Source organism: Odontomachus brunneus, unplaced genomic scaffold, assembly GCF_010583005.1.
Source record: "Odontomachus brunneus isolate Ranch 3 - 2012 unplaced genomic scaffold, Obru_v1 Obru_scaffold_249, whole genome shotgun sequence".
Lineage (NCBI taxonomy): Eukaryota > Metazoa > Arthropoda > Insecta > Hymenoptera > Formicidae > Odontomachus > Odontomachus brunneus.
In genome coordinates this window covers 270,853-294,048 of record NW_022639699.1, presented here as the reverse complement: position 1 = coordinate 294,048, position 23,196 = coordinate 270,853, and the positions used below count along the sequence as shown (strand labels likewise).

Here is a 23,196-nt window from a genome sequence, read left to right as displayed (position 1 = left end):
ATTTTACAGACTTAGAAATATATTTATAATTTTTTATAAGTTTTTGTTAGCACGGGATATAAATAAAAGAGAATAAAAACGGCCTCAGGTGCTCAAAAGACGTGTGTCATATGAGGATTAACATTTACTTAGAATATTTTGTTTCTACGGTAATTTTTATAAAATTAAAGAAACTTTTATTCTCTCACTATATTGAATATAATAAGTATATGTTGCATAGTTATTCCTGATTTATTCTTTTAATTGGTATTTAATATTAAAATATATTTATGAGAAAATTGTCCTTGAAAGATGTTTTAGTGTAGTATTTGCACTAATTTTTAGAGCCGTAACTTGTGTTTATTTTTATGCATTGACGAAACAGTGAGTGCAATAACCACGCGTACATAAAATGCCAGTTCGTATGTGGGGAAGCAGAAGGGGTAATGCGAAATCGTGGCTGTCACGGCGTAAATTTAGACGACGATTTTCCACCTGTCTCGACTCGCCTGCATCACTCATATACGACTCGTTGGAAACGTGAGATCGCAATCAAAACGTGGCAGCTAGAAATCACGAGACATGAGAGATCAGGATTTCATAATTTGAAAGAAACCTGAAATTTATCCCCTGTTCCTGACGATGTTGATTCTAATTAATTATCTAGTTTGTATAAAGTGATGATATGATGTAACGCAGCGTGACCATCGGGACTTTATTAATAATAAGGATTGCACAGTTTAACAAAAAAATGACTTTTTCTTGAATATCAGAACGAAACTAGTCATTTCCTGGTAACTTTGTAGACACTGAATATGATTCCGGTTTTCAAATTGCTCTGTCATGTTACAATTTTGAGAACTTGCAATTGAAGGTGCAAGGAAGAGCTATTTTTACGTATTTTGCTAAATTATAACTATAATATATGATGTATTGGAGAATATAATAATATCACAAAAAATATGTGAAAATAATCCTTTTTTGCAACTTTGACTGCAAAAAGTATAGTCAAGTTTTGCCTTTTTTTCCATAGGATTTTGTAAAATTTTGAATATTTTTGGTAAATGGTACATCGACTTGAAGCTTCCTTCTTTACTCGTCCTTTGAAAGACGAGTAGATATCAAGAATATAAAATCTTATTCTTATAGTTTATTTGAATCGTTTATCTCCCAAAGGACTATGAGAAATATCGAGAATATATATTTTTGATCTATTTGACATAAGCTCGATTTCAAATCGATGTATTATTAATTGAAATGTTCAAAGTTTTTAAAGAAAAAGCGAAATGTTTATGGACGTTTGGTCGCGCTCTTTCTCAAAATTATAATGTAATGGAGCAATATTTGGAAACCGGGTTCGTATTTAACGTTCAAGAAACTACAGAAAATAATTGCTTCGTTTTGTTTGTTGAATTATGTTATTAATAATTGGATCTTATTGATAATCAAAATCCAACAATACCACCTTATACAAATCGGACAATTGATTAGTCTGATGAGAACCACATTAAAAGAAGGATTTTGTAGCAAGTACCAAAATTTGGTAGTTGCTGCTAAATTATTCAGTCAAATAATGCTGGCCAAACATAAAGCGATAATTAAGAAATTATTCAGTTATATAAAATAAATGTATTGTTCTTAGAATTAAGATGTAGTTGTTTGAACTATAACATATAGATAATTATAATTTGCCACTCGATAATACACGTGTTATAAAACAGTTATATTATTGAATGGGAAATTATAACTACAAAAATACAATAATAATACAACACAATATAATACAATACAATACAATACAATACAACAATACTACAAATTATAACAACATAACAGTTAAATAATTATAACTTGGTGTTTACTGAATAAATACATTTAGTAACAATTACCAGTCTTTTATTTCAGTGCATGAGATAAATTTCTAGTCTTCAAGATGGCTCACGATTTCTAGTTTTGACATATCGTTCGCGTTACCCCCGCGGCTTTTGTAACGCGTCCGGCATACGGAAATCGAGATTCTTATCGAGCATACGAGCGCATCGCCTGTCTGTCTGTCTGTCTGTTCGTCTGTCCGTCCGTCTGTGCGCCGGTCGCAAAGCGGGTGTGTCGCTTCCTATTAATTCATTTCGCAGATTCGCATCAGCACGGTGATTCGCGTTCTCGCGTCTCGATTTCCTACTTTGACATCTGCGAAAGTAGAAGTGCACTCAGGGACCGTCATTCGCGTCCGCCCACGAGCCGTCTGATGAACCGTCGTGGACTACACGATCTCGAACTATGTTCTGAAATTCCGCTCGACGTTTTAATCGCGGATATATGCGCGATTTATTATTTTCATGTCACGCGCGCGCGAATTTGTCGTTCCGCGGCAGCTGATTACAGCTCGATTATTGTAACTGTTTCAGTGCGCTGTTAGATTTGGCAGCGGTCATCTCATAGACGGGATTTTCACGGAACCGACTTTGGAGCCAGGCTACAATCTGGTGGCTGTGGTCCCACGTGGCGCCTTGGCATTGAACGTGACCGAACTCCGTCACACGCAGAACTATCTCGGTAAGTGGCAGGAATTTGTGGTAAAATACGTTCACGGACGAAGAAGGCCCTGGCCATTTTTAACACATTACTTCTTTATAGTTTATTTACTTTAATTTAAATTATTTCTGTCTTTGAAATTTTTATCCCTGAATCACAATAAAATTTTACACCATTTTGAATATTTAGAACACATATGTATAAGTATGTTGAGATTCTTGTAATTATTTTTTAATCATCTTTTGCTACAGATAGCATAATTTATCGAAATTAACAGAATGATTTACAGAAATCATTTATTTCCTTAAAAGCACAAATAATTCTAATCATAAAACCGCTTTTAAAACACTCAAAAGCTTTAAAAATATAAAATATAATTTTGACCCAATATTCCTATGTACCAACAATCCTATCCTAATTTTTTTACGATATTAGGCGCGAAAGACTGAGTCAGTGCGAAAGGTTGATTGAGTATCATTGAATAATCGTATCATTTATAATTTATCTTCCTACAACACACAAGTCATATGATTAGTTACTTACCTAATTTGTTTTTCTCATGATGACTTCGAATATCGTTAGGATACTAGGATAAGATATACAGGAATATTGAGACGAAATTATCTTGTACTTAGGGCTGTTGAGCCGTCTTTGAAGACGGCTTATTTTTGTACAAAACATATTATTCATCATCTTCCGCGTAATCGATATTTTAACACATCTAACAATCTCTTCTTCTTTTTTCAATCGTTGCAAAACATATACGACGTTCGTATAAAGAGCGAATCCAGAAGGAAGAGTAAGTTGACAGTAATTGCTTTATCACGGGATATAAATTGATGCCGACGCATGCTGCAACTTTGTGTGTTTTGCAATGTAAATTGAACGTTGCATCGTGACTAGTGACTTTTTCCAGATCCTATCAATGCAAACATTAATCGAGCGATTGGCGCCAGGTAGAATAATTTAGCGGCATATAGCCGCGGATTTCGTGGAAAACGCGGGCAACCGGTTGCCGCGGAATGCATTTCCACCTACCGCGATTTCTCACCGTTTTATGTACCGCTCGCGGTAACCCGCCGCGCCGCGCGGCGTGGTCGTTAAATAGCGACCGCGCCCCACGATTAAGATCATCGCCGCCCCGCCGATGATTACGTGCAAAAATTAATTTGCGACAAGCATTCTGCGCTTACGAAAGCGAAAATCACCGGACGTTCATTCGAGGGATAGAAAATCACGCTAATCGCGCCTCGACTCGAATAATCGAGACTCTACTTACATTTGTTATTGCTGAAAGCATTTTTACGACAAGGAGTAACGAATGCGAACGTTAAGACAATGTCGGAGAGGTTAATCGTCTCGTTTAATTACCGGCGCGCCGAGCTAAGTGCCTTTTTGAAAGAAAACCTCGCGGCAGGGTAATAACTACCTATTGTAAAACGAATGGATATCATTATTGGCGGTTGCGGCTCTCGAATTTGCGGAAACTAATCGATTCGTTTCCACGCACTTTTTTTACAGACTGCGTGACTCGCCTAAGATGAAGCGCTAAGAGAGCTTATGCAATCAACCGCACGTTGCATGGCGGTTTCTGATCCTTAGAAAAATTATATGTCCATTAAAAAATTTAATGTAGGGGACACTATATGACCGCAGGGATACGTTGCTCATATGCTTTTTTTGGTATTTATCTTGAGAGAAATAATAAGTATAAGATATCGTGATATAGTCCTCTATAATATAAATATTTTTCCTTGAGTTTTATTAAAATTGTATATAAAATGTCAGAAATAACAATATTTTTCAATGCAGTTAGAAATTATGAACAATTTTCTTTATTTATAATGTTTAGTACTCATGATTTGATGAAAATGTTATGCAAGTGGTTTTAAAAAAATATTAAAATATAATTTAATGTGTAGAGAGGATGTCCTGAAATGCTCCTTTGCTAAAACGCATATCGATAATGTATGTGAAATTTCAAAAAGCAATTGTCTAATTGATTTGTAATTTGGTATACATATTCAAGATAACAAGATTATCTAGAACGTAACATAAAATTTGTTAGATATCATTTTTTTATAATAAATATTTAAAGCTAAATTTTTTAGACAAAAATTGAATTTTTGCCTTCTGTTTACAGTCCACAATGTTTTATTTTTTCAAAACCTCTACGCGTTGCATCCTAGATAATTTTGTTAAAAATATGTATGCCAAATTAGAAGTCAATCCGACGATTGGTTTTCGAGATATCGTGTATATCATCAATGCGCGTTTGAGCAAAGGGGCTTTGCGGGACAACCTCGGCTATATTTTTTTATATTTTTTAATAAAATTTTCATCAGACTATGAACCAAACATTGTAAATAAAGAAAATTGTTCATAACTTATAGTTGCGTTGGAAAAAATGAGTGATTTCTGATGTCTTTCTCAGCGCTTCAGAGTGACATGACCTTTTAAGACATGATCGTCTTCTCACAAAGAACGTCTGCAAAAATCGCCCGTTTTTGGTCCCGCGATTTTCGGACTGAATTGTATGCCAAATGATACTGTAAGATAAAATATTAAATATGCAAAATTTTTAAACTGAGCCGAGAATTTCAGATTTGTAATCAGCGACTCAAGAAACTCCTAGATATTAAGTTTCAAAGAAATTAAAACATTTTTTTTAAATATATAATTGGCTACTTTAAGTTTTGAAAATCTAAGTTCAAATTCGTTGTCAGCAGCCAAAACCTCTGGGTAGAAAGTTTTAAATTATCGAACTGATATAAAAATTCGTGCCTCAAAACACATGGCCTAACGTGTTAATGAATTTTGCTTTGAAACCAATTCTCGACTCAACTTAAACATTTTTCCTTATTGATATTTTATTATAAGATACTATTTGGCATACCATTTAGTTCAAAAATCACAGAACCAAAGACGGACGAGGAAACTACTGATTTTGCGGATGCTCTTTGGCAGTTATATAAAGTTGAGAATTTGATTCGAAATCGAACCTCGATTTATGTTGTCGAAGGTGATCGCTGCCTTCAACATCGTAGCTGGATCCATTCATTCGCTCGATCAGAACAACGTAATGATTGCCTTTCACAAGATGCAAACAACCGATCATAATCGACGTGTCTCTCGTGCAATGATCGCGCAGTCGATAAGAGAACGTATTGCCAATGAGATGCTATTAGTCGCGATCGTTAACAATAATGTCGGAACTTTCATTATCGCCGACACAATCGCGCCTTCCATTATCCACATCTAATCAGCAAAGATAGATGATGCGTGAGGAATGGACGGGAAATCGTTCCGTATGAAACCACATCTCTGTTATCCTTGCAAACTCGAAGGAAAATAATATAAATATAAAGGCAAACAGAAGAGACGCATAAAACACGCAATTAATTTCTGATTAGTTAAATTCATCGTACTATTATATTCAATGAATTAAAATTCTCTAAAAATGTGAAGATACGCGAAATATCCAAAACGATACGAAGCAATCCTGATAAAAATGTAATGCAGTTTCAGAACAGTTACTGGACAGTTACTTTGACTTTTGTCTAGTAACTGAAAAGTAGAACTACTTGAGAATCCAATCAAGATATAACTTTTTTCATTTATTACGAACGAAAGATGTACAAAGTTTGAACTCATTTGCTGAACAAAAACACACGGAAAAAATTTGTTTGAATTAAGAAAATGTCTGATGAAGTATGAATGAACTAGAATTCTGTTCAAGTTAATGAAATTGTGATTAACTAAACAAGATTTCTGGTTAACCAGGAATTATAAAAAAAATTATTGATTAATAATCAAGAATCTGCTGTTTATAAAATGGGTAGATTTGCTTTAATGGTATTTCATCTTTTCTGCACACTGTTTAATTGCAAAATTTTAATATTAATGAGAGTTATTGCACAGGAAATCTTCAGTGCAAAATATATTTTCATATTTCTCGTATTTCATATCTTTCGCAACCATCAGATGATATATGTCCGTTTATCCATTTTTGTAATTGTTCTATTTTACCAAATTCTGAGTCTGAACGTCATCATGACGATTTTCATTTATATCATCATTATAATAATCTGATGTATTTATATGGCAATAAAATTCTGTATTATTAACGTATACTCTGCTTGCCTTTTGCTCATTTTCATTTCTAACGTTAATTGTTATCTCTATCACGGACTCAATATTGTCAAATGCTTTGTTTCCTTTAATTTCTTTTGCTTTGCTCTATATCCTTCTAAATGTTCATTTATTTTGTTCATGCAATTTTAAGTTTTTTCAAGAACACACATAAATATGTGTCAAATTTATTTACGACAGACATTACAAAATAAGTGTTTATAATTAAATTGAATTAATATTATTGTATTGTGTATCTTAAAAAAAATTAATCCACATATATTGAACTGCTTGAATCACTGAATAAAATTCTATCAAGTTCTAGTCCAGTTCTTACGTTCTTTATTACATCTCTATCAAGAGATTTGAAATATCGACTTTTAATTTCGAGGATTAAGAAATGAGCGCTTTTGACCTCTAACGTAATGAAGTTTCCTTCATTACGTGGACTGCGAGGTGTGTCCAGTGAGGAGACGTAATCTAATCAGTCGCGACATCGTAAGTGGAACGGGGCCTGCTGTCCCGCTAAATTAGATGCACCGGCCCGTGCCACGTGGATTACATAAATCGCGCGCGACCGTAAACTCGCTCATAAACGGCCGCCATTGTGCGCGTAGGTCTCGCTTAAACGACGGTGATTGCCAGCTTTGGCGTGATCCGTGTCAATCGACGTGTCGAAGACCATCGCGGCTCTATGAATAGCAGCATTAGTAGTTCATTTGCGAGCAAACGCGGTCATCGTGATGTTTTCGTATTCAACTCTGTTCAGACACGTTCTTTGCAACGTTCTGCAAGGATTCACAAAGTAGCTGCGTTTTGTTAGCGGGGCTCTGACGCGCTAAAAATAAATTCTAACGTAATGCAAAACGATGCTGGTTACTGCACGAGTGTACGGTTTTGCTGGAAAATTACTAACACATTCCAGGACTTGTTAAATGCATTGAAGATGCATCTAGGAATTAACACGTTTAACGCGCGAGGAGAAACGCAATGTAATAAAACGATAAATTCGTAGCGATTAGATTGCAAAATGGCAGCTATTTGTTGAACGGGAATTACAATATCAACTGGTCCGGCGAATACAAGGCAGCTGGAACAACGTTTGTCTATCTTCGTCAAGGCCCTCATAATTTGGAGAGCTTTTCCGCCGCAGGTCCATTACAGGAACCGATAGACGTTATGGTAAGTAATGCAATAGAATATTCATAAATCACAGCCAGACTTTTATTCGTTTACCACAGCTCAGCGTTCACACGAAGAAATGAACGCTTGCTTTGTAACTACTTCATAAATCCTATTATATTGGGTGATCCATAAGTTCGTGCGAATTTTTTAACAATAAACGCATTTTATTTTTGTTAAAAGCAATTTCAATCAATAACATATGCGTCATTCTGTTTGACAATTTTTTTTGTCATTCATATAATTTCATAATTTCCTTCTTGTGTTTCCTTCATAATTCCTTTCTTTGCTTTTCCGGGAAAGAAACGTTCTAAGTGATTTTTCACATTTTCTAAAGAAGCGAAATTTATAACATCGATAGAATTCTGTAATGAGCGAAACAGGTGATAATTAGGGCCATATTGGGTGAATGGGTGAGGCAAAACATTTCAAACTTGAACACTTTTTACGGAAGTCCATAAACGCGAAGATTATGTATGTTATTCGTGTATATTATTTGTTTATGGAATATTCTGTGTCTTTGTCGGTTAAACTGTGAGTATTGTTATAAAATGATCGTGACAATAGCGACTTATAACGACGAACAGCGATATGGAACATTGTTGTGCGCGGACAATCGTGGGCGTTAATGGGTTCAACCGGGTTCCACTTAACCCTTTCACCGCTGATTTTTCACATCACATCGTGATAAATTACGTAGACAGTGTATCTAGAGTGGAGTTAAATTGCATATTTCTACTTCCGGATGTAACGTTAAAATTCTCTTTCTATTGTTATCTCATTATCCCATTATAGGTATTGTACCAGGAGCCGAACCCTGGAATTGTTTATCGGTACGTGATTCCCGGAAACGCAAATTTGCAGCGGAACAGTCATCTCGCGCATAACGCAGGTATTATTTCATCGTTCAAGAGGGAAGCATTTTAAGGGGAATACAACTTTGATGAGTTTGATCTCAAATGATTTTCAACAATTTTTAACGCCAAGTGCGCATTCTTTTTCGTTTCTTTACTATTTTATTTTAACATCCGAAATATAAATAAAGTTCACTTTACATAAAGTACGTAAAATTTTCACATGCAAGTAGAAAATGGAGTCAACGTTATTTTTCTTCTTGAAGCAATAACTGAAATATCATAATCTTATTTTATTATAATTTATAATTGTGTTATAGATTTATGAAACATTGTTTATTTATAGTTCCCAATAAAGACGAACCAAGCTTGCAAAACAGAAGGTAAATATAGTTTTCGACCAATAAGCATATATTAATTATTATCTTGGGTAATTAAAGCACTTTATAAATAAATTATATTCTGCATTCTAATTATAATATATTAAATAGCATATTAAATTGGATATTTAACAATTGAACGTACATCATACTTTTCTTAACGATTACAAGCTGGTACTTGATTTCAGGATTGAAAATGGACCAGTGGTGGTTGATGTAACGTCGGCGCCGTATCTACCACGACGTTATAGGAAAAGGAAATTCACGTGGAGAGCGATCGGCTACAGCGAGTGCAACAAGTCTTGCGGCGGAGGTAAATGAGAACTTAGCCGATGATTAGTTTACGGAATTTTGTTTTATAGCGATTTAAATGCGAGTCTCAAAAGGGCTTCTGTGTATTACATAAGGTGTTCAGGTGCTCAGACACGTGTGTATCAAAGAGCACACGCAGCAGCAGGCGCCGGAGAAGAGATGCCACGCGTTAGAGAAGCCGCGGGAGGTTCGTCTTAGGTGCAATATCAGGCCATGTCCGACCAGGTAATTTGATTTTCACTTGTAATAAGTATACTGCACGCAGCATAAACATTGTTTATTTTATCAAGTTTTTATCAAAACTTATATCCAACTCTAAATTCATATCTCACGTGGGACAAATTTTAAGCAATAATATTTTATATGAATATGTGCCATAAATTTTTATTTAGAATCAGATTCAAGCTATCTTATTAGAGTCACATCAGCATGTCTCATCAAACGCGTTCAAATAATAACTATGAATATAGATTCAAGTGTCGTAAACCATCCCATTTGGATTTTGTTTAAGAAAATAATTGCTGGTAAGAAACTCTAAGTAGTAGAAATGGTACATATCTAGTCAGACTATTCAGTAAATAATCACGGTCTTTAAAGTTTCATGAAAATAATGTTTCATAATTATCGAAGGCTTTCAAGCATGATTTGATGCAATTAACCACCCTGCGTTTGCATTTTCTTCCCGAAATCAGTACTAAAATGGTTAAATTTTTCTTGTAAAGGAAAATATTTACTGTTTACTTATATTTTTTGGACCTGCTGATTTCAAATTTTTAATTGATTTTGCCAAATTCAACATGGAAGATGCAAAATGGCGGCCCTGAAAATAATAAGTTTTGAAATATTGTGTTTATTTGTGTGAAACTTAATTTCTATAAGTTTTTGAGGATGTTCTGATAAAAGTAAGAAAAGGATACAAAATCAAACTAGAAGTTTTCACGTAGCGTGGGTTTTACAACGTAAATACATCAGATCCTAGCGGGTTTATTCTTTTATACGACGTTTTTAGATCCATTATTTTGAATTTTGCAACAGCTATAAAGTTTTTGACATCAGTATCCTCAAAAACCTGCAAAAAATATTCTTATTTAATATATAACTAGAGATTGTTTTGTAGATTTTAAAAATTCAATTTTTTAAAATGTTTAGATGAGCGCAACTTTACAAAAAATAATTTTTACTATTAGTATTATTAGATTATTATTAGACAAGTATAGTTCTTTATCTTTGATTTCCACTTTGGTTCATGTTAATATAACATCTGTTTATTAGGTTACTGCGAGTCAGACTTAGGTTATCGCGCAGAGTGGTTAACTATTTAAGGCATTATTCAATTAACAATCCTTTGCAATCCTGTAAAAAAACACGTAGAAATTACGCTCTTGAAGGTGGCGCGGCGGACCATGGAGCGAATGTTCCACTTCCTGCGGCACGGGAGTTCGCATACGGGAACTCGAGTGCGTTCAGGAGAAGACGTCGTTAACGATGCGAGTTGCCGACGGCACCTGCACAGAACCGAGGAATCTGCCGACCAGTGAGGTGTGCGAAATGCCGGCATGCCACGAAGAGACCAGGCAAACGTCGACGCCAACGTCATCTCCAGTACCGCAATGGACTGTGGGCGTTTGGTCGCAGGTGATTTTACATAGCCGTATATCTCAGTGGAACGAATCGATTCATATCGTTTACGCGGTTACGTAAGCGGCAAAGTAGCCGGCGTCTGTTGCATGAGCTTCAATATCTTCTAATAAACTGCTTGGGTGTACAGAACAGATGTGATCATTTGTTGCCGACAGGCAATATTTTTCGAGAAGTAAAGGCGTTTTATATGACTCGCAGATTTACCGTGAATAATTGTGTAAATTATGGAAGAGCGAGAACGTACAAATGGAGATGTTATACACGACATTTCATTTTCCAAAGTGCTCCACGTCCTGCGGCGTGGGAAAGAGGTCGAGGGTCGTAACTTGCGTCACTCTAAGCGCACCCTGCGATCTCTCGGAGAAGCCTGAAGCCCACGAAATCTGCGACTTAGGACCGTGTCTGGCGAAATCGACGCCACTGAACATTGTCTCCGCGAAGCTACAGAGCCCGCAGTGGTTATTCACCGAATGGTCTGACCAGGTAGGTACTTGTATGCATAAACCCTTCCTTAGAAAAACTATGTGTATTTTATCTCTTTTAATTAAAACGTGCATGTATACGTAGAAAGATATTCTATTAGTAAGAAAAGCGATTATACTCTATAATTTATAGAGTAATAAATCTCTATAATTTATCTATATAATTTATAGAGTAATAAAATAGAGTAATAAATTAATCAAAGAGAAGATTTGTGAAAAATCTTTGATTAATAATTCAAAATTTTACGTGGTTGTTCGTAAAATGTTCGTAAAGGAATTTTTTATTCTGTTTGACCTAATTTATTTGTACACTGTGGCTCCTTCGTGAGTTACCGAACACCCTGTATATACAATTGTATGTCCGTCTGCTGTTCTCTATAAATTGCCAAACCCTTTGACCGATTTGGATCAAATGTTGCATAATTATTCTTTAGGATTCTGCGGAAAATAAAAAATAAGCTACATGAAACTTGGACACCCTACCTTCTTCTCCTGGAATTTCATCCTTTTGACACTTTGTGATAACTCAGATAATGCTGGGTAGTTTCAGCTAGTGTGAAGTAAAATTGATCGTGATTTTATTGTCGCTGGTAACCAAGAAGGATGATGAATGATTTTAGTGTTCGGCGGAATGTGGGGTTGGAGTTCAGACTAGAAAAGTCCTATGCGAGACAAACTCCGACGAGGAGCATTGCGATGAATCGAGTCGACCTGAGACTTCCAGAGACTGCTCGAGCAACAGGACGTGCAGCGGTCAATGGTTCGCAGGACCTTGGACAGAGGTCCATGTTAAACTTAATCCTCTAACATGAGCTTGTAAAATAGCAGTGTTATATATAAAATTTATCATTTTTACTCAAAGCCTCTATATTACAAATGAGACTTCAACGATACTAAAAGAAGAAATAGATTTTACCATTCTCTTATGTATTCTTTAGTGTTCCTCGAGCTGCGATTTGGGCGAGCAAATTAGAGACGTGGTATGCGTGACGACTCTTCGCGGCTCTCTACGCGTTGTCTTAGATATGAATTGTCCTGCGAACAAACCGGGAACCAGGAAGCCCTGCAGAGAGCGTCCATGCGTATCTACTTGGTTCGTGTCAGATTGGACATCGGTAAATATATCGTCTATCTGTTTATTTTATTCCATCGTATTGCAAGAAAATTTAACATAGATTATGGAGACAAAAAGGAGGTCAAGAATCTCGTTTGATTTTGGGATCCTTGATAATGAAAATTCTTTTTGTATACGATTAAAACTCACATCGAATCGATTTCAAATAAGTAACTGTCTAATCTAAGCTTCTTACCGTTCTCGAGAAAAATGGCAAGAGTTCCAATTTCAACTGCCATGTAAATAAAGACAAGTATTAGCTAGCAGTGGCAGCTAATTCAACATGCGTCGCATTGTTTGCTGTCAATAAAATTGATGCAAAATTTATCGATGATTTCAACTGATCAGTCATTGGCGATAATTGATGTGAATTGATTGAATTGCTGGTTAGACAGCACACACACGCATAGTAAGTCGAAATCGCGGAAGCCATGACAATACAGAACGTTAAGAGGCGCAGGTCAAAGAGTTACATAGTTTTGTGGAATCGATTCCATAAGAGCTTTAATTGTATGCGAAAGAAATTGTCATTATCAAAGACTTCAAACTCAGACGAATGTTTGGCCGCATTATTTCATAAAATAGCTCTGCTCGTCACGATTTGTTCGCAGTGTTCGCGATCTTGCGGCAAAGGTATCCAGAAACGCGAGGTCCGATGTCTGAATCCGGACGGCCAGCTACCAGAATCTCATCAAGTTCACTGCCGGGAGGAAGATCGCCCACTATCGCGGAGGATATGCAACGATTATCCCTGCAAGGACGATCTGCGTGCGCCCGAAAACTCTCACAGGGTCTTGCAGATCCAAGACGAACCCGAAATATCAAATGGTAAAACGGGGTTTTATAAAATTCGAGGAATACAGATAGTTTAACAAGTAGGATATTATATTTCTGTTACGTGAACGTTCTGCAGTAACATTCGCGAGGTGATCTTTGATATGACAAAATAAAAAGTGGTCTGTTCACTCGCTGTATTACACAATACGTTTCAGGTGTTGAGAACGATTCACTCTGCAAGGACAAGATACCTAACTGCCACTTAGTCACACAAGCTCGGCTCTGCTCTTACCAATTTTATCAGGAGTCTTGCTGTCTGTCCTGCTCCCGCGCCAAGCACGATTCGGAGTAGAAATACAGCGACGATCATGCTCACTATGACTTTAACGCAACACAACCCGCCTTCCGTAGTACTTCCAATTAATATTGCCGATTAAAACTCGATTTTCCCCGTTTACAGTTACAGACAATTTTTAATAATTTAATATTGCATTGATCTATAAAATTTAATATTGGATTGATCTATAAAATTCGTGCGCGCCGATTTTTGTCTAATTGGCACTCGCATGTTGATATTATGAAAACAGTTCCATACAGTTTTTCTCGCCATCTCTGTACATGCTTTGATAGCTAATGTTTCAGAGCAAATTTTGTGATGTAAATGATAGTGTTTAAAGAAGTATAGTTGTCTCTTTGTTGCAGCTTGAAGATGAAAGCTTGAAGTAATGAATTTTCCAATGCATTAAGTTTTTTATTTCTATAAAAATTTTTAGAGTTTGACTGGTTTATTTCACCCACCATATTTATTCGATTTTACCTCCACTGATTATCATTTGTTTTGCTTATTACAGAATTCCCTTCCCTTCCCAGATAGCGCAGAGAATTCAAAAAGAATTCAGTCGTATGTCACCAACTCTGAGTTCATTTCCAGATGCAAAAAGAATTCTTCAGAGTTCAGTCCAGTAAAAAGAATTCTTTTTGCATCGAAAGATGAACTCAGAATTGATGACATACGACTGAATTCTTTTTGAATTCTCTGTGTTATCTGAGTTGTTGTACAATAAACTTTACTTTTTTGAAAAATATGAAGGATCAATTGGAATATTTCTTCTTCGGAGAAACAAAAGAGTTCTACGAAAAGAGAATTATAAAATTACGTGAAAGATGACAAAAGATTGTCGAACAGAATGGCGCATATATTTTTGATTAAAGTAATTTTCAACAAGAATAAAATGTATTTTGTTGAAAAAGCCGCACGAACTTATGAATCAACCCAATGCATAGCGGATCTCTTTCTTTTCTCTTTTTTCGTACGCATTCTACGTGTGTAGAAATGTAGGCATATGCATGTCGCAATTTGATACAAAATCCGTAAACCCGTCGATGTCTTCCGGGCCGCTCGATATTTAATAGAGAAAATTTAATGGAGAAACTGATCGCGCGTGCAATTCGACGCAACATTGAAGTCCGCGCTGTTCTCACATAACCGTAAACGTATATTGAGCATTAATAAACGTTACGCTTTTTCATCTCCCCGTTTCGTTCATTTACCTACCGCTCCTTCGTCACCTCGCCCTAATTTCAACGGGGGGAAAGTATCTTACGCAAACGTTACTTGTTATTGTTCAACAACCAGTTGAGCCAAGAAATCGTACTATTTACAGTGTTTCTAAATTAAAAGTCTACTCACTGTCGCTTGCGAGTAAAATAAATTATATATATATACAGCCTCTTGTCGTACTCGCGACAAGAGCTTCAACGCGTTTTTAAACTAGATGAGAAGTTGCATTTGGGAACGAGATGGTCCGCAAATGCCTAATATTTGAGCTTAATGAGTAGGATTCTAATAAATCTTTGATTTGATTCGCTCGCTTCATAAACTAACTTCTTCGTTTGTGTCTGCGTTACTTGTACTGTTGTCGTGATTTTTGTACGCCGAGAAGAACGCCAAGGCCTTCATCAGCTGGTAGCTCTTGCTGATGGGTATATTACTGTCGTACAAGCTCTTCGAGGCTTTGCAGTCCACGTAGAACCACCAGTTGCACTTCAGGATCGTTTGATCGAACAGTGTCGATTCGGGACACAGGAAACTCTTCATGATTAGGCCGTCATCCGTCAGCGCGCAAACGTGGAATACCTGAAAGTACACGAGAAATAATGAATTACTCGAAACTTCGCGAAATTATTTCGCTTCATTTTACTCTAAACTTGCGAAATTATTTTGAAACAACGAAACTGTTACATGGAGAATTTTTTATATTGAGATCATTTTTTAAAATTTATACAATCCATACAATGTTTAAATCCTTAAAGTGAATGAGGAAATCATTTGTGTAAGCACATTTAATTACTTTGCGTTTCTTCGCAACCTGAAATTTCTAAGACTTCATACGTACTCCAAAAGAAAGTTATTAGAATAAAGATACTTGAGGCTCACAAATAAACATAGCCAAAAAGTACACTCCGATTTCTTTGGCACAAATGTAAAAGTACAAAAAATATTTAGGTCATTTTTTCATTTTGGTCCACTTTGAGTTTCACGGACAGCTTTTTAATGTTCTCACTCCTATCATCAACAAGTCCTATCAGCAACAAAATGCATAAGAAATAAAATTGAATACAAGATATAGTTAAATAAGTTTAACAAAATCGGCATAGCTGAAACACGAACCATTCTAAGTTTCTTTAGCCGAGATTCCAACCGAAATATTTTAAATCTGTGGTAAATTAGTTAAAAATGGTTCGAATCTCGGCTAAACCGAGAGAGAGAGAGAGAGAGAGAGAGAGAGAGAGAGAGAGAGAGAGAGAGAGAGAGAGAGAGAGAGAGAGAGAGAGAGAGAGAGAGAGAGAGAGAGAGAGAGAGAGAGAGAGAGAGAGAGAGAGAGAGAGAGAGAGAGAGAGAGAAATCTGGCAATTTTAATTAAAATTTTAATCAAATCGGCATAGCTGAGACACGAACCATTCTAAATTTCTTTAGCTGAAAATTATGTAAATTTTAATTTTATTTAGTCTTTTATTTTATTTAATATTTTTTTCATGTTATTTAGTCTTTTTTCTCATACAAAGATGCACCAGTTTTACATGCCGAAATAATTTAACTTTTTTCAAGATGACATAATAAACTACTTTCTATTTCTATTTCTATTTTTTATTGATTGTTATGAGTTTAAATATAACATTTCAAATATTTTTTTGATAAAAATTAATTTGTGATTTTTTAAACAAAGTAGATTTTCTTGATAGGCTCTTGTTAAAAAAATAATTTAAAAGTCATGCACAACTTTGTTTTTAAATAAACTCATAATCTATTAATGGAGGCTTGGAAGAAGCTATATGAATTTTTCAGAACTTTTTAACAATTTGAATTTGACGAAAAAATATGTCGGGCATGGGACAGCTCTCTATTTATTATTAAGGTACCAAAAATAGCCTGTAAGGATTAAATATTTCATAACGTATCTAAATATGTATATATTGAAATTGATTTTTCATGAATTATTTATGGAATATTTAGTGGACTTACCATACATCCGAGGTCCTCGTCCGCATAAAGACCTGGGAAGTGTTTTTGGTCACCGCAGTAGAAACTCGTGTCAGGCAGGTCGACGCGGCTTGCGAAATTGTCGTCGAAATTCTTGTCGTATCCCACTGGATAGTATTCTCGTGGTGCGTTCATCACTTTCGTAGCTCCGGAGTTATACCTGCTGAAACGTGAATCATAACATTTATTTCCGTCCGCTTCATCTCTTGCGAAATGAATTTCTGCATTTCTATAGTTCAATGAACCATTTGTGTTTAAAAAAATAAGTTCATCGAGCGTGCAAAGATCCGAAATGTCGAATGAATAGAACTTACTTTTTATTGAGGGGCGCCATTGTAGTCGTTGTCGTGGTGCTTGTGCTCATCGGTTCTTGCTGCTTCTTAAGGATCTGCTGTTGTCTCAGAAGAATCGCCGCCTCCAAAGCCTCTAGAGTAATGTTACTTGCCTCTGCGAGAGCCTTCAAGGAGGTTTGCATGCCATGGATAGGAGCCAAGGATGGTATATTGATCGACTGTCGTTTGTCATTTAATTGAAAAGACAATGATTGACCGTTGTCAGCTGCAGACTGTAGCGAGAGTAAGGTCATTTCATTCACTGAAGCAGCCATTTCGTCACTTGGCAAAGGTAACTGTATGAAAAAAGTAATGATAGATAATGACAATAGATAGTAATAGATAATGACAAACATAAGAGTTCTTAAATCGCGACGGACATTATCGCAATTTGCTTGTAGATAATTAGCAAAATAATAAATAAATAAATAGAAAAATAATAAATAGGTAAATAGCAAATATTAAGATACAAATGAAAGAAAGAGAATTTATTAAAACAATAGAATGCCGACACATAAGATATAGTCATATAAATGCAATTAAAAATAAATTAAATAGGAGTGTGTAAATTCGAGAGGAAGTAATTTATCTAATTGCATTGAAGCAATCTCTGCGCTCTATAATAATAGGAATAATAATGCTAATAATGCACAATAATTTCGGGAGGGGTAAAGAAAATGAGGCTGAATTAAATGAATCACCTGGTTATAATCATCTTTTGATACTTCGTTGTCAGAGTCTTGCAACAAAGTGCCACTGCTGCTGATTCTGTTCGTGATCTTCGCCGATGACTGTGGCATTGCGATAAAAGGTGGCAAGGCACCGTTCGACGAGACCATATTAGTCGGCGTCTTTGACGGTGACGACGACGAGAGGGCGTCGACCTCGACTAAACCATCTGACGGGATCGCGGCTACAATGTTAGGTAATTTCGGTACTGTGCCAGCCACTGTTATTACTTGCGGTTGCTGGAAAATGTACAAATCGAGCTTTAGAGGACACAAGAGATCAAAGAATTATAAAAATCACTACTGATCTAAAGTAATTCAATTGGAGATAATCACGTAATTGAGTACTGTCACGTTACAGAAGTGGCTGTGTCCAGCAGAAAAAGCTGCTTTGCAAATATTGCAAAATTTGTGAAGCCGAATGGTACATACTCTCAGATGCAACCAAGTTCAAAAGCGTCAATCAGATTCACAAATTTTACAGCAGTTGTAAAGCAGCTTTCTATGCTAAAACGCAGCCAATGTATGCGGCCGCAAAACGGTTTGCACACTTTTTATCGAATGCAGTTGCAGCTCTTCAAATTGTTACAATTGAGAGCCACTGCTGACGCGTGTATTCAACACACTGCCACGTTATCATACTTTGTAAAATATATCAAAATTACTTCAAGATAATGTTCTTTAACTTTAAAATTCTTCTTTCCAAATTTATTTGTCACGCCTTGTACTATCATTTAAAAAAATATGTTATGTTGAAAATTGAAAAGTCGTCATGAATAATGACCTCCCTCAACATTTTTTATGAGCAAGAATTAATTCAGAGAACCCATTGATATAAATGGAAAAAAACACTGTAAAAATTATTTCAAAATAATTTTCTCCTACTTTAAAGCATGTAAATTCTCCTTTCCAAGTTTATTGTCATATTTTGTACTGTTATTTTGTCATCACTGATTACTACGCATATGTATACAATCAGTATGCACATTACAGCGAACAATTTATTCTATAGCGCTGCAATTTCATTCGATAAAAGTATGCAAACCGTTTTGTTGAGTATTTCAAGTATTAACTCCAAAAATTGGTTTTACTTGTCAGTAGTACAGTTAGAATTCCGAATGACGTAGCGTTAAAATTTATCGCTGTGTGTTTTATATCTGCTGGAAAATTGTCTGTGTTACGTAGAACTTACAACAGGACAGCATTCTAGCAATATCTGCAAATAAATTTAGATGAGCATAAAGATTAAACATTCGTTTGCCTCTAGTCTTTTTTGTCTACCCAAGTTAGATTTATAAGAAGTGTAATTGGTCTTTAAATCTGGATGGGCGCTACGGAGAGACTTTTTTGCTAAATTTCACAAATAGTTCAGATAAAAATTCTGTCTCTATCATCTGTATTAATTAAATATGAAACATATGCGAAACATATCGCAGTGTTTACTAGTCATTTACTCATCTCAGTTAATTTCTCGTATCTAGATAATTCTTGCTATGACTGTAAGATCATTTTATTGAGTGTTCCGCTTAGATTAATAATTTAATATGCAATTAAGCCTACGCGGAAGGAGTACATGATTTAGCATATTTTATGATCTCATTCTTCATATTATCGACTTATTAGCATATATTTATGGTTTCTATAACCTAATCATGATATGGCAATTCAGCCTATCTTCAGAACTGTGTTAATGTACAGATACTGAATTTCTCAGGAGAATAAGGACAAAACTAGAATTTGTGTTATAATATATTAATATTAATGTTTCTATCAAGCTAATTCAATACAAAATTAAAAAAAGACAGATAGATTACCGAGATTACTTGGTCCTTTTTGTTTTGCATCACCATGATTTGCTGTTGTTGTGCGAGTAGCTGCTGTTGCTTCTGCTGTTGCTGCATCTTCTGCACGTGCTGCTGCCTAATGGCTTCCTGTTGCTGGAGTCGTTGCTGCTTCAGCACCTGCAGTGCCAATGCTTCCTGCTGGATCCTCTGTTGCTGCTTCATCTTGGCCTCTTGGTGCATCCGCTGTTGCTGCTGGCGCAGAATTTCTTGCTGTATCAGCGGCACCAATGATGTGGCTTGCTTGGCAACGGTCGTTGCGTTCTGCTGCACCACTAGCTTCTGACGTTCAGGTTGCTGTGCCATCGGACGAGTCGCGCTGACCGGTAAGGGTTTGAAAGGCGGCACTACCGGACGATTATTTAGCGACGCCGTGCGCGTGTCATCGCGACTACTCACCTGAAAAAACGACGAATTGATATCTGAGGAGAAAATTTCCTAAAGAAGAGGCTCTGGTTTAGATTGCCGAAAAATAGGATATTTTAACGAATTTTTTCAAAGAAATGAATAAAAATGTTAATATAGGGTTTTAACTATATTAATTATAATTGTTTTAAATATAAAATAATGATTTAAAAAAAATTTAATTTCTTCGTCCAGGTTTATTGTGAACGAGATGTCGCTAGGCGCCTTTAACTGATGAACCACAGCTCGTGTAATGACCTGAAACATATGAGGCAAGAAAACCTAAAAATTCCATTAATTTTGTTGGAGAGTGAACCTTTATTATATGCAGTCAAAATTTAACAAAATAGCGGCACTTTAAAGTTAAAGTTAATGCACAAGTTACTGTTCCTCTCTTTTTTTTTATTTAGTCTCCTGCGAAGAATACTATTTTCCCTTTCAAATGATTTCAGAATATTATACTAATTATAATATTGTCCATCAATTAGAAACATGTGACGACACTAGAGTCAGATCAAAAAACTTAAAGGAATTAAAATTTTTTTTAGATAATATTTTTACACTAATATAACAGATATTTAAAATAATGATAAATAGTACAGTCAAAAACTTATAAACTCAATACTTTTATTAATAACTTATTTAACACTTTTATTAATATTTTTTGATACTTTTTTATATTAACTTATTTGATACTTTTATTAATTTTTTTGAAAATTTAAATTCCTCTTACTTCTTGACTGTCTGAATTACTATCTCCTCTTAACTCTCTACTTTTCAAATTTGTAATAGGAATAGCTGAATGTAGATATTATATTTCGTGTTACTAGGATATTCTAAAATTATGTCCTCGTTGTTCATATAAGCGTCTAGTCGGTTTAGCGGCACACACGTCGTATAAACACAACGCACGCGAATGCAGCCGGAGCGACATTCACGCACCAATTATTGCAAGGCCGATATCGGCAGTCAATCCATATTTCCTTATAACAAAGAAGTACAAATCCATCTTGTCGGAGCCCCGACCTAGATATTCCTCTCGAGATGACGCGAACAATACGCCAATATTTTACGGACATCTTTGCGCTCTGGAAATTCTATTCTGACGGAGAAACGTAATAAGTAAAAGTGACTACTCCTCAAATACCATATTGTACGCAAACGCGATCGCGGCATTGATATAAACCGTGCCAGCATCTCTCCTTGGCCGTATGAAAGTTGCACAATCACAGGAAAGTTCCTAGCATTTACTGTGTATTCCTAAAACATTTTGTGTACAATTTTATATATATATATATATATTTTTTTTTATTTTTATAATCTTACTTTTTAGTTTTATGTATTTAGATATATATAGGATAATTCGAATATGAAATGACCGATCTAATTATTCACGAATTAAGAAAATATATGGAAAATTGGCTCACATAGAAATGTTTAGTGCAGAAGAGGACATTGTATAGTGTGTGAACGGTTACTTTAATGGAGACGTTAGAGTTCACATTTAATTTTTTAAATATTATCTCACATAGATTTTTTTAACGTAACTTGATCTTTAAGTCATTTTATTTATAAAAGTACTGAGATAAGATCATTGAAAAAATTTTTGAATATTTTATAAGATATTTTATATTTCATGTTGATATTTTTTCAGTATATTTTGTAGTGATTTTTTGATAATTTTACTTTAATATTTTTGTGCGTAGAATGATGGATGAAATCGAGTATTGTAAAACACAGAGAAATCTTAAGAAAATTTCGTTGCATTTTGCACATGCATTGATGTACCGGCATGCAAAGATTAGGATCATCAATTGACTCCTCTCATCATTCTGCGTACAAAAGTATTAAGCGGTAATTATCGAAAAGTGGATATATTTTACCACATATTTCATATTTTATATCATAAAATACTCAAATAAAATATAAAACGCGTATAATTCCATTACAAAAGTAAAAATCGACTTTCAAATGTCTTTAACATTTATAAAGTAATCGTTCTCATTATGTGATGTTTTCTTCCTAGGGAACAATTTTCCTACATGTCTTCTTAATTCGCTAATAATCATATATGTAACACCTTGTACACAAATCACCTTGTACAATTAATAGAGATTTTTCCTGGCTCGTGACATTTAAAAAACTATTTATAAATCGTTTTATCGCATAACATTTAAAATATTTCCGCCACAAGTGACACTTTTAAAATATCCGTTACAAAATCCCGTGCGCCTGGAGTGCCCCTCCAATGAGGCGCGAGTGTGGAATGAAAAGTTAACGACAGTTTTATGGATTATCAATCTATTATTAGCAACGTCTGTCATTAGCATCGACCGTTATTGTCAGACACATTCGCGTAACGGCGAGATCGCGGCGAAGAGGCTCCGCAGAAAGCCGATGCGATTAGATTGCATATCGGAGAATGGTCAGTTAAAGTAGTTTCTAGAGGGGATTTACACATCGGCGCCACGAGGAACTTGCGCGAACGCTTTCACGGTTTCGCACTGGTCCCCTTCTGCTGCCTTGGACTTTCCACATGAACCGTCCACTTGAATATAGTTTTCGTTTACGAGGCTGTACGTAGTGCCGTGCACAGACCGTTCAGCCCAAAAGTATCGAGTGAATGTGTTCAGTGATTGGGATCATTGACGGCGCAGGAAGCTCCGGCAGGCAAGAAAGCAGAGAAGACGACCAACAAAACGCCTCGCGCGAGATGAAAGTAAAACTGTCGCTCTACTAATTCAATTCATTTAATAGAGCTTTCGTGCGTATTGTGCGCGTAATGTTTACAATATTATTTTATACATATTGCAACAATTTTGATAATTACGACAGTTTTACGCAAATCATAGCAAATATATAATTGTGATAATCGTAATTATCATGCGCAACGATACGCGCGCATACGTGTATGATCTGTGTGTGTACATATATATATATATATATATATATATATATATATATA

The 23,196-nt window shown here is 35.5% G+C and overlaps 2 protein-coding genes across 4 annotated transcripts in view; one reads left to right on the top strand and one right to left on the bottom strand.

Moving 5' to 3' along the window:
• The window catches only part of LOC116852687 (thrombospondin type-1 domain-containing protein 4-like), a 36,668-nt gene extending 21,755 nt beyond the window's left edge, over positions 1-14,913 (top strand). The window contains exons 3-14 of the mRNA XM_032833270.1: positions 2,385-2,532; positions 7,658-7,824; positions 8,620-8,716; positions 9,025-9,061; positions 9,247-9,371; positions 9,466-9,595; positions 10,759-11,005; positions 11,294-11,494; positions 12,114-12,275; positions 12,432-12,608; positions 13,219-13,435; positions 13,600-14,913. Of these exons, the coding sequence (XP_032689161.1) occupies positions 2,385-2,532; positions 7,658-7,824; positions 8,620-8,716; positions 9,025-9,061; positions 9,247-9,371; positions 9,466-9,595; positions 10,759-11,005; positions 11,294-11,494; positions 12,114-12,275; positions 12,432-12,608; positions 13,219-13,435; positions 13,600-13,736 (1,845 nt within the window). The 3' untranslated portion in view covers positions 13,737-14,913. The remainder of the gene's footprint in view (positions 1-2,384; positions 2,533-7,657; positions 7,825-8,619; positions 8,717-9,024; positions 9,062-9,246; positions 9,372-9,465; positions 9,596-10,758; positions 11,006-11,293; positions 11,495-12,113; positions 12,276-12,431; positions 12,609-13,218; positions 13,436-13,599) is intronic.
• The window catches only part of LOC116852688 (ras guanine nucleotide exchange factor R), a 27,459-nt gene continuing 17,734 nt past the window's right edge, over positions 13,472-23,196 (bottom strand). For 2 of the 3 annotated variants that reach the window (XM_032833271.1, XM_032833273.1), the window contains 5 exons: positions 19,800-20,225; positions 17,959-18,225; positions 17,240-17,553; positions 16,908-17,088; positions 13,472-15,521 (listed from right to left, as the gene is read on the bottom strand). In XM_032833271.1, the coding sequence (XP_032689162.1) occupies positions 15,258-15,521; positions 16,908-17,088; positions 17,240-17,553; positions 17,959-18,225; positions 19,800-20,225 (1,452 nt within the window). In that variant the 3' untranslated portion in view covers positions 13,472-15,257. The remainder of the gene's footprint in view (positions 15,522-16,907; positions 17,089-17,239; positions 17,554-17,958; positions 18,226-19,799; positions 20,226-23,196) is intronic. The other variant, XM_032833272.1, reaches the window with a different exon arrangement.